Source organism: Oryzias latipes, chromosome 10, assembly GCF_053564925.1.
Source record: "Oryzias latipes strain Hd-rR chromosome 10, Olatipes_Hd-rR_3.1".
NCBI classification, from domain to species: Eukaryota; Metazoa; Chordata; class Actinopteri; order Beloniformes; family Adrianichthyidae; genus Oryzias; species Oryzias latipes.
Window position 1 is genome coordinate 32,547,279 of NC_136246.1, and position 12,625 is coordinate 32,559,903.

General features: G+C 40.5%; 1 protein-coding gene across 5 annotated transcripts in view; it reads right to left on the bottom strand.

Annotated features, from left to right (window-relative positions):
- Positions 1 to 12,625, bottom strand: part of htr4 (5-hydroxytryptamine receptor 4) — a 179,877-nt gene that overhangs the window by 57,426 nt on the left and 109,826 nt on the right. For all 5 annotated transcript variants that reach the window (XM_011480562.4, XM_011480564.4, XM_078954428.1 and 2 more), the window contains one exon: positions 5,880 to 6,080. In XM_011480562.4, coding sequence (XP_011478864.1) covers positions 5,880 to 6,080 — 201 coding nt within the window. The remainder of the gene's footprint in view (positions 1 to 5,879; positions 6,081 to 12,625) is intronic.

Here is a 12,625-nt window from a genome sequence, read left to right on the forward strand (position 1 = left end):
ACCGGAGTTTTCAGGTGTTCAGTGGTGAGCAGTGGATGCAGTTTATTTTGCACTGAGAGAAACCGGACTAAGGTCTTGTTTGGTTACTTCAAGGATGACATGGGTCCCACCTCCGAACAACAAGCTAATTAAAGAAAGTAGGTGGGGCTACAGCTAAAACTATCAATAGATAAGCAGAGGTGGAAGAAGACGTAAAAGCTTTGATTCTTTTGACAAATATTTAGAGGAAATCATTAGTTCAAGAGGTAAATTTTTGTACCTGTCTGGTTTTGTGTGTAAATGTAAATGTCATGCAGCCACTAACTGCATTTGGCACATATCGCACGGAGGAAAATTGGTGAATATATGTGGAAGAAGTGAGAAAAGTTGTGTTTCTTTATGTGAAATTTTCACAGATGTGTCACAAATAAACCAAGCAAAGAGCATTTGGGCCAAAATCTGCACATCAATTAGGTAATTCTGTAGATGCTTGAAAAGTCTGTTAACCTACGTGGAAAGATACAGACCTTTGAAAAGCTCAAAGCCGAATCCACAGAAAGAAAGCCTCAACGGACATCTGCGCACATCGACAATGACAAACGCAAGAAACACGTATGAATGACGTATACAATGCATGGATCACAAAAGACCACCGAAATTTCAAGGGTGGAAAATGCGCAAATTGTACGTAGTGGCTGTGTGAGACGGTCTTAATCAAAAGCTGACATTAGGACTTTTTCATCCTCCTATTGCATTCTGGGTAATGGTTAGACCAAACGTTGCCAAAGGGAATCTGATAAGGCAGAACGATGCGACTGCACGACAGGAGACGCCGCACCGCATGTTCTCACGCTCTGATCTTCCACCACTCATGACCACATGGTACCGTCTGAGGGAGGAGCTCTCCACCAACAGAGAGGCGGGGCTAATAAGGCATTTCCAGGAAATAAAATAACGTTTTTGTTTTTTTGAAATTTAGTTATGTCTGTGTTGTTTTGACCTCAGACAAACAGCAAACTGGTCACAGTGAAAATTTAACTGACTTTTTGTTTTTCTGGTAGAGCAGTGTGGGCGTGGCCGACTATTTAAAGGACTCATTTGATAGGTGTGGTCAAGTTAGCATATTTTCCTACCATTAAGATTTAGATGTAACTTTTAGATTGTACATCTTGAATAAACATAAATATTGGAAAAAAAAAACCATAAATATTTCGATTTTGCATCAATCATCAAAATCAATGTTTAAATTAAATCTGTTTTTAAAGTTAATTTTTAACATTTTGATTTATGTTTAGATATAGGATCTGAATAGATTAAAAATGTAACATTCAAATATATTTTTAGCAGTCTTCTTTTGCATTAATGTTTACTTGCATATTTATCATTCCAATCGGGCCTTAAATGACACTTTCTTGTAGTAAAATCTGATATAAAATTAGGAAAATGCAGCAGTGTGAACGAAACAATTCTTTCGTGCGAACGAAAATAATTGTTCACAGTTTAATAAACTTTGCACTCAGAATCTGCCCTTTCCAAGGGGCAGCAACTGTCTACAATGAATTTATGAATAGCTTGTAAAGATCGCCCCATATTTGGTCACGCTTTAGATTGGGGGGGGGGGGGGGGGGGGGCTGCAAAACACTCAATAAACTGTTAATAACAACACTGTTAATATATTTATTAATCCCATACAAGCAATTTATGAATAGCTTGTGAATAGGAGTAACGAATGCTAAAGCAGCTTAATGCCACATTACTAATGCTTGTTAATGTCTTATAAGTAGTTTATTAAAGAAATTTTAATGTATTTATAAACAGCTTATTTAAACTTGTAAGTCAGTTGTAAGACATTTACAAATCCTAATTAATGTACTTTTAAGCAGCTTACTAAAACACTACTAGTGCTTGTTAATGTCTTATAAGTAGTTTATTAAGGACTCGTATTATAAAGTGTTACCCATTTATTTATTTTAAAAAGCACAAAAGGATCGTTAATCATGTCTCCATGTCTGCGTTCATTCACATCCCGGTACGGTCTCCGTCCTGCCGCAAAAGCCGCTTTCGGCCGCTACTTCCGTGTCTCTGTGACCCACATGCAGTCAAGAGGGGAAAATAAAAAAAAGATTGATCGATTTATTATTGTCTATTTATTAACATCCGAAGGCTACATGCTACGTATCCCATCATGCATCACACATATCCCATAATGCATATCGACCAATCACCTTGGCCTGTAACTGTGATGCGTTCATAGACAATAAGACAAATGATGGGCTATGAAGCAAGTCCTGAATATTATTATTCCTAAACCATAATAACCCATACCTGCCCGAATGCCAGCATGACCAGCAAAAGAGCTCTGAAGCGGAGCTAGGTCCAGTAGGTGAAGCAGGAAGCTTGGGCATCCAAAATCTTATGATATTTTTCTAATTTTCATAGAGACAGTAATAAATCGATTTTCCCCTCTTGAACGAACGTGGGTCACAGAGACACAGAAGTAGCGGCAGAAAGCGGCTTTTGTGGCAGGACGGACAGCGTACCGGGATGTGAATGAACGCAGACATGGAGACATGATTAACAATGCTTTTGTGATTTTTAAAATAAATAAATATGATCTCTAAACATCCTCTGTGTCTTCAATGCAATGTAATGAGAAACACACACACAGAAATGTGAAGGAATCTGCTGTAAATCCAAATATTACTCACATCCGTGTTTATGAAGCTAGGAGCTAAGTCCGGTAGGCGAATGCCTATATTAAGATATTAATTTGTGGGAACGAAATATATTTTATTTTATCTATGTCAGGACACGGGCTCCGTACTTATTGTATGAATTCAGAGCACAAATGAAACATTTATGCTGCTGATTGATAACAGTTCAGTCAGCCTGAAAGCTGATTTTAGACCATTTTCCTGAAAATGAAAGGTGATCGTTCTAAAAACCTTTTAGGTTTAAGTTGCTTTCAAATTTTGATCGTGTGTATTCGTTTTTTCAAAAAGCAACTTTTACTCAGAATAGATCAATAAAATGATCAGACTGGGCTCTGATTGGTTGGATTGCTGTAATATCTAACAAGTAATTGTATAGTCACCCCTAATTTGAAAGCTCATTTTCTGAGAGCTATATATTTCAGAATTACCGGTTAAACAATCCACCTGAGATCCACAGAACATTTATTTTTCTGCTCATGAACCCAGAGACAGTCTCTGAGCCATCCCTGTTTTTTCACTGCACAATCAGAGGACTCTGCTGAGCAGGTCGCGGTTCAGGACAGGCGAGTGTTTGTGAGAGCCGTCCTTCCTGAAAAGCTTCCACTCGTTTGCGAGGAGCGTTTCTTTCTGGTCAGTGTGATGTTTTCGGTGTTTGTGCGCCAAAGATAGAAACAAACAATGACCGTGGCATTGTCACTTACATAACCGAGCAACACCGGGTTCCCACATTAGGGTTCGCTCAGTTTTTACAGCTGTGCACAGAGGGAAGCAGATCAAGGTGCGCGACGTGTGCTTCACATAAGCCCACGTATTATCCAGACTGAAGAAAAGATCAGTCAAATAATAAGAGATGCTCAGCTCGTCCTCCAGCGGGTGTTAAAGCTTCTCTCAGTTGACGATTCTCTGTCAAGTTTCAAGAGCTTTTGCTTTAATGGGTTTCCAGTCTAAACTAATGAAATGTAAATCAGCCTGCAGGGTTCTCCTCCCAAACTGCTGAATCTCCAAAAGTCCAGTAACCTTACAGAAAAGGAGCTGGTGGCCACGGTTCCTGAATCTACTGAAAGTTTGGGTCGTGTTAAATCCAAGGACAAAGTCAAAGAGCAAGATTTGTGGTCAAGACAAGAACCATGAGGTTATTATGTCAGAGAGCATTAAAAAAACAGGATACTTCCTCTTTAGAATGAACATTTTATCCCCAAAGGAGGTCAAAGATAATCTTATCTGCTAAAACAAGTCACTCAAGGACATTTTTAGACAGATGCATTACATTAATGATCAGAAGTCAGATTTGATCCCATTGTTTCAACTGAAAGTCCCTCACTGTTTTTTCATGTTTTCCTGTTTATCAGAAATCAGTGTTGTCACATCAACAAGGATTTTGTTTCAATTCTTTAGATGAGAGCAGAAGGAAAAAACCTCACATGCAGGGTTGGTCTTATATTTTCATTTTCTAAGCATCGTCTCTGGTACTGGTGATGTCAATAGCCAACTTTGAAGTTACGTTTCCACAGAGTTCATGCATCAGGGGCGTCCGGTTTCCGTGTTAAGGTGATGTACAGACACGATCAGAGGTCCTGTGGGTCAACCTGAGCGTCCCAAGCAGCATTTTTACAGGCTTCTGCTGGTTCAGCAACTAACCGTGCAATGTTCCAGAGTTCAAATATCTGGTCTCACATGAAGAATTCATGCCAGCCAATCAGGAACTCAGCTTTGATGATACAATCAGTGGGTGGGGGCAGTGGTTAGCCCTCTTGCCTCACAGCAAGAAAGCCCCCGAAGTCCCGGCTGGGGGACCTGAACCAGAACACCAATGGGGGACCTTTCTGTGTGGAGTTTGCATGTCCCCCCCGTGCATGCGTGGGTTCTCTCCGGGGTCTCCGGCTCCCTCCCACCATCCAAAAACATTAATTGGTTAATCTAAATTGTCCCTAGGTGTGGATAGGCTCCAGCAGCCCCGTGACCCCAAAAGGGAATAAACAGAAGAAGATGAATTAATGAATCATTGGGTGGAGTCCAAAGCTTACGTGGAGGAAATAATCTGATTGTTCTCCTCCAAAGGTTTTGATATTTTTCTTATACGTTACCAACAATAATGAAAAGTTTCTCTAGTTTTGTTTTTATGTTTCCGTCCTCGCACTAATGCGGGACAGGAAGTCGTCAAACTGGGGTCACAGAGAGACGGTACCGCTGAAAGCGCCCGTCGTTCAGACGCAGCTCCTGCTGTAGACGGTGAAGCTCACCCTACTGGGAAAGTCTCTGAATGGTGTCAGGAACCAAGACATGGCTACTAATGCTAAAACTAATGCTTTTGTAGAACTCTTTAAAATCAATAAATAACGATATACAGTCAATGCTCTCATGTAGCGATGAGGCTAAAGATTATTCAGACTGTAGCTCCTCCCACATGCGTCAGGAGCGTCAAGTGTTTGGTGTGAACGCAGCATAAGTCTTCTATAAAGAGAAAAGCTAAACAATCTGCACTCTGGCCGGTAAAGTTTATATAACTTTAAAAAAAGATGCTAAGAATCAGATTATGTTAAAGAAAAATGAATGATTATATTATAAACTTTTTCCCATCCCTTTCAAAGCAATCATTTATACTCTATTTGAAAAAACTAATATTTAATAGATTGAATGGATGTTTACGTGCAAATATGTCTTTGTTGATGTTTATTTATGTGTATATATATATATATATATATATATATATATATATATATATATATATATATATATATATATATATATATATATATATATATATATATATACATAAATAAACATCAACTAATATATATATATTTACAGTACAGACCAAAAGTTTGGCCACACCTTCCCATTCATTTGAATGAGCAGGAGTGTCCAAACTTTTGGTCTGTATTGTGCGTATGTTTATATATATATATATATATATATATATATATATATATATATATATATATATATATATACATATATATATATATATATATATATATATATATGTGTGTGTGTGGACATATAAATGTGTGTTTGTACGTAACTTTTTAAAAATGTTCTAATCAATCCCTGACAAAATATTCTCACAGAATTGGATATATCTTGGTATATATTTATATATTTTTGTTTGTTTGTCTCCTTTAGTTTGTTTTGTTGTGATTGCTTGAAATAAACCAAATCCAAAGCCTGACAGGAACACGGCCTCACCTGTCCAGAGCGATGCAGCACAGGTGAAGGATGGAGGCAGTGGTCAGCAGGACGTCCAGCGACGTCCGCACCAAGCAGAAGGTCTCTCCGTAGATCCAGTGCTGGTGGACCAGCTCGATGGCGCCGAACGGCATCACCAAGACCGACACAAGCAGGTCAGCGAACGCCAGAGACACGATGAAATAGTTGGTCTTGATTTTCCTGGTGGGCAGAGAGAAAAACGGAGGAGGGGCTTGGTAAACGAGGAACTTAATGACAAACAGGAAGTTGCTGCATGTTGAGTAGGAGTGAGGACAAGAACATTTTTCAGCGTTTTCTTTAAAAAAAAAAAAAAGGTTAAATTGTAGATAAAAGGCAGTGACTCTTGCAGATCCGGACAGGAATAACTCCACTGCTGAGTGGCCTCAGCCTCACAGAGCCTCATTGTGGCTCAAACGGACTCGCTGTCGGAGTTTGTGTTGGTTTGGAGGACGGCCATTCAGGAGATTCATTGAAAGGCAATTATAGAAAAACAACAAAGGAGGCCTCTGCAATCACAACAACACACAAAACAAGCCTTAGTCCCCCCCACATCCTCATTTGTAAGAGTTATTGTGAGGGAAATAATCAATATGACAAGTTTTAAATAAATAAATACAGCTTTGCTTAAGAATCAAGCACCGTGGGATCATGGGAAATGTAGCATGGTAATTATTTGTGCAGTTTCTCACAGTTCTTTGAGCCTAAATACCTGTTAAACAACCCTCGAAGGTCAAAAGAAGATGAATAACTGGCATTTTTTTCTTTGACACAAAATCTTTTTTTGGGGGGAAAAAGTCAAGTCAAGGAAAAAATACAAGGATACTTTATACATCCATTAAATGAACTTATTATTTAAACAAACATGAATACTTGCAAAAACCAAGTTTCAAAAACTCAAATCTCCTCAGGAAAAATATCTGAATTTACGGATGAGAAAAACATTTCTTTAAAGTATATTTTTTTATTTTAGTAAAATCATCCTTTGCAGTTTTTGTGTTAAACTGTCTTTTAGCATCTGCTTACAATCATCACAATTCACTTGTAAGGCAAACCACAAACCAAAAATGTACATTTCAAGTAAAAGAGGGACAAATAAAAACCTTTAGTCAAAGACAAAGACGATGCTAACACTTGAATTGCAAAACATTTAAAAACATAAAAAAAAGTCCTTTTATGTCAGACAAAAAAAAAAAAAAAGAGATGCATCCTTGTGATTTTTGAAAACTAGGTCAGGATTTGGGGTCTGGTTCTGTTCAGGTCCAGTAAATTCCACCTGACACATTTTTCTTGCTCCAACTGGACATGTTAGCCACCGATTAGCAACATGTTTTGTAAAAGAAAAGAAAAAACAGAAGTAAATACATTCAATTAAACCTAAATGTGTCTTTCTTTAACATTCATGTGGGACAACCTGCTCACTTTAACCACGACCCGGGACCAATAAGGCTGGATGGTCCGTGGTCCCCCCCCCCCGAGCAGCTTCCAGGTGTGAACAGTTTGCTCACAGGTAGACCGCCTCAAAAGCAGACGGACAAGGACAGAGTGGGCGTGGTTTCATCTTTAAACACAACTTTTGTTTTTATTGACATTGATCAAAATACCTAGTCATAAACCTCCTTACCTCCTTATTCTGTCAAAGTTTAACAGTGAATGAACAACCTTTGTTCACTGTCCGGCTGCTTTCACCTTTAAACACTTTTAATTAAATAAAAAGTTTCCGTGTTTTTTCCTTTTAAAGTGATGCTGAATTAATGCGAGTCCTGGATTAAATGGTGCGTTGACAAATAGTCACATGGCATGAAGGGGATGATGCTGCGTTCACACCCTGCGCTAAATTCACATGGGCTGCCCCACTTCTGCCTGTCCAAAAATGTCTTCATAGGATTGACCCCCACCTGCGTGTGGGAGGAGCTACTGCCCGATGTTTTTAGCCTGATTGCCACATGGGGTGGTGTCTATGTTCATCTCAATTACAATGCATGGAAGACCCGGATAACTGTTAAAGATCTGGTTCATTTTATTTAAAGATTTCTACAAAAAAAATGGCGTCTCTATTTCCGGTTCGTGACATCATTCAGAGAATCTCCCGGTACCGTGAGCTTCACTCCCGCTGCCACAGCCGCTTCTGCGTCTTTCCATCTCTCTGTGGCCCAGTTTGAAAATTAGGGGACCTTTTCTGTTTTCGTTCCCATGAAGGTAAGACAAATGTCACAAGGTTCAGGAGGCCCGAGCAGCTTGGCTCTCCATCCCGCAGCGGTTCTGTGTCTGAACGCCAGCTCGCCTCACCTGTCCATGGTGCACCCGACTTCACCCAACAGCAGCCGGGGCGAGTTCTGGCAACCCCGAAAGGGAAACGGCGGAATTAAAAAATGCCACAAAGTTGAGTCCACGACTGGCTGACGCAATGCAGCGGCTTGCCGAGGTTCAAACATTTTTAAGTCTGACCGCTGCGCCCGTCCCTGAAATCGCGCCACAGGACCTCAGATGGCGTCTGTACTATGGACTTCACATTAAAAATGGCTGCCTTCAGTGTGACGCAGCATTAGACCCACAGTTAATGTTTCCACAAGTCTGAAACAAACACCAAACCTTCTGTTACTCCACTAAACCGAATCGTGGGTTTACCTAAAAAGTATCGAACAATTGTGCTAAATTTAAGAATCGTTTTGGGAATTTTTTAGTTTTCTTCATTACACAAAAAAATTATCAAACCGAAAAAACCCCCAAAATTAAGGCTTGAACCAAATCATGGGGAAAGTGAGTCATTGCAGTCTTAGTACAGGTGCTCGGTGCACACCTATGAATGAAAACAGGTAAAATAATAATACAATTCTGCTTGTTTCCATCCCTCTGCGTCTCTGTTTTCATTCCACCGTTTGGATTGCAATCACGAGGCGTAGAAGGTGGTGCAGCCTGCAGCCGTCAGAAGCGTTTCAGTTCTGTGTGGGGAACACTCAGAGTAAAAACCGCCACTTTAAAGTTTACTCTGTGGCTAAAAGAAAAACACAAGTGAGCGGCCGTAAGGCTAAAGGTCAGATCAGATTGAATGTTTTTGTGCCTCTGAAAGGTAAAATAATACAGAAAATAACCCTTTTGTTCTGCTACTTGCATGAGCAAAAGAACGTCAGGTTAAAGGAGAAGACGTTTTAGGACGGAGAAGGTAAAACCAGGAGAAAGATTAGGCAGACACAGGCAAAAGAAATGAGGTTCAGGAAAACGCCGCTGTGATTACGGATCTATCCTCAGAGGTTCTGCGTGGTAACGCTCCTCTCTGTTAGCAGCACAGCTGTGGAGCAAACTTCTGCAGGAATACGGGTTATAAAACATGACGAAATCTCCTCAAGTAAGATTTGAGCAAAGAAGAACTGTAGAGAGATGATTGTGGTGGAACACAGGAAGAATACGTCGAGTGAGGAGTACAGCTGCTTCTCCTCCTCACTCATGCATGAACAGACTCAAGTAAAGAGAAAAACATGTGGGAGTTTTAACATCTTTGAAACATTAGAAATAACGATTTATCAAATACTGGAAACGGTTAAAACTTTCAGCTGTTGAACTGCTTCTGGAGTCAAAATGAAGTTTCATTCATTAAAAAGTCGGTGACGGCCAAACATGGTGGTGGTAGTTTGGTAGTGTGGGGCTGTGGGATCACCTGGGTGATTACTTATACTTAACAAACCGAAAAACTCCAAATAAATGTAGTGTTTCAGGATTCAGTAGACTGATTTCTTCTAGTTTCATCCGGTTTTCCACACAAAGAGAAAATGTTAATTATTAAAATAACGTTTCCTCACATGCAAGAATTTGAAAAATGTCTGTCTGCTGCTGCATCCCTTACAGACCTGGACACAGGATGTGGTCATAAACAACAAGAACCAATCAATAAATGCAATGATACAGGACACGCCCCCTTTTTTCTGTCAACAAGACGACCCAGGTTTTTAGGATTTTGGCCAAAAACGACATCATCGCCGTCACTAAAAGACCACTGGCTTTGAAAATGGAGCAGAAGATGACTGGAGTGGGACTCTGAAGGGATCAGGAACCAATCTTTTCCACGCTGCTGCGCTGCCCGCCCACACATGAACACACAGGTTCCTGTGAGGCTTCAAGCTCGATGAAGAGCAGAAGTGCTGGCACACGGTGACAGGAACGCCACTCCGCAGGCCGGCGAGGAGCTTTCCGAAGAACGTCACCGCGACCCTCAGGTGTGCTCTCCTCAGCGCCTCCGTCAGGAGCATCAGACTCCCGTCAGTTTTTGATTCTGGCAGCAGAACCACACAGAAGACAGTCCGGACGCTGGCTGCTCTCGTCACTCTGGGTCGTCTATAAATAGCCTCGGTGAGAGCCGACGGCTGCTCGGCGTTCCTATCTGCTGCTTTCTAACCCAAACAGAGAGCTAAAATGGAAGCAGGCCGCTGTAAATCCTGCCGGACAGACACATGTGTAGCACATGGGATCACAGCAAACGCACACGCTGAGGGGCGTATGTTTACTGCACGCACAGTTTAGAAAGCTCCAACAGGCCCTGAAGTGGGCCGTGTTTGGCCGTGGTGACATATGGTGTTTAGGTTTAAGTGCTGCGAATAAACAAACTTTATTAGTCGGGTTGAGGAACGCCTGATTACGGATGCAGGCTGTGTCTGACTTTTGTCTTCGTGGAGACGTTTGCCGAGACTCCAGCTGAGTGACCCCGCCGTCGTCTTCCACACAAAACTGGTTATTGTTTTTGTGTTTTGTTGTGCTGCTTTGGCAGGTAAACATGAGAAGACCACGGGAGAAGCTTCAACACAACGACTCTAATGAGAGTCACGTTTTTGTTTTTAAAAACAGAGCCTGGGGCTTTTAATTTGTCTGCAACACGGCAAACGCAGCAACACGGAGAGCACGGGGTGCATTTAGAGAAGATAACAACAACTGTGTGTTAGGCAAACGGCAAAAAGCACAGATGTGTGTCCTCCATGGAGTCTGGGCAGTTCGGAGGATCTTAAAAATACTGGAATAGCTTATTCAATTTGGGGAAAGATCATTAAAAACAAGTAAGTAAAAAAAAGGCATGGTCTGGATTCTGATTGGCTGCAGGGCATCTATAAAAAAATGATGTTTTCATGACACATATGCACGAAAATTTGTTGAAGTTCTAGAAATGTTGAAAAAACACAATTTCGTAATTGAACTTTTTCCATTAAATCCCAATTATTTGAATGAACACAAAGTAACTGACGTGATAAGTCATTCAAAAACACGGATGTGAAATATACTTTGATTGACAGCCAATACATTCACATTTCTGCCACGGCGCTAGCGCTCTTCATCATCTGTCAAAGGAGACGTTGGCGTCTTCCTCAGGCTGTGGAGCGGCGAGCTCCTTACATGTGGGAGGGGCTACGGATGAAGACATTTAGGGAAATGATGGTTGGTGATTTTCTAGAGGAGCTGTGGGTCCAACAATTACACATGACACGCTCAACTTCTGATGAGCCGTGATGCTGTGGGACCTCTGGTGGCGCCCGCTGTGCAGCAACCAAGGCCGCCAGTTCCTACCAAGAAGCGCATCGCCATCCGGCTGTTGGTCACATGACTCATTTAAATAAAAAAGTGTTTCCATTGCAGTTTTGTGAAATATGTCAATTTCAATTTGCTTTAACAAACACCTCCTGGCAGTGCAAAACGTTTTTTTTTTATTTTATAGATGCTAGTTTTTTCAAAATTGCCGGGTTTCCATTAGGAGCATTTAGGATCACAAATCCAATTGCCGCAATTTCCTAGTCAATGGAAACGCAACTTATGATGGAAATGCCAGGATCTCCGTAACATTTTACCATCAACAGCAATGTTATCTTTAATTTGAAATAGTTTGGTGTCTTTCTGTCTTAATGCTTGATACGGAGTGAAAAACTGTTTTATAAATAATTTCAGTATTATTTAAAAAAAATATGGTTTGCCTGTTGATCCACATGTAATGCTCAGAGTTTTATTTCTTTAATCAAAGCGATCTAGAAAACTACTTGTGGACTTCGTTTGCTTCCTTGAAGCACAGTTTCTCAAAAACAAGCAGTACGAGGCGAAGTTTCCCTCTTAACTGATGCTTCGGATCACTTTACACGACGTTCAGCAGATCAACCTTCTCTGCAGAGCGAAGTCGTGGAGGCTCAGTAGCCGTTCCCATGACAACGCATCACACATGCATCCGACGGTTCTCTTTTCTTGAACAATTTAAACCTAAAAAATAAATCCATCAAAGTTCTAATCTAGATTTTGTATATTTAGTTCACCGTCCACCGCAGTTCACGCCTTCAAGTCGTCCTTTCATTTCACCTCACCAGGCATCATCACTTACTTACAATCCAAAGATCATTTATAAATATTGGAGAATGACAAAAAATTGGTTAAACCCTTTTATTTTTACAGTGAATAATAAATCAGGTGATTTTATGTGGAACATATGTAAATGTAAATAGGGTTTGAAGTGAGAACCGCTCAGTTTAGGAGAGATTTTCACCTCTAAACAGAAACAAATAAAGAACGTCGTGCTTTGAAAAAACCAGAAGATGAAGACAGGAAACTTTAACCTGTTACTTAATTCCCCTGTACCATGACAAGACAGCAGAAAAAAAAATGCTGTTCACCTTTCGGAAAATCTTTTTACTAAATATTGAATATAGAAAGTGAAATAAACACCTTCAAAACAGAACTGGCAAGCATCAAACCTCAAAGTGTGAAAA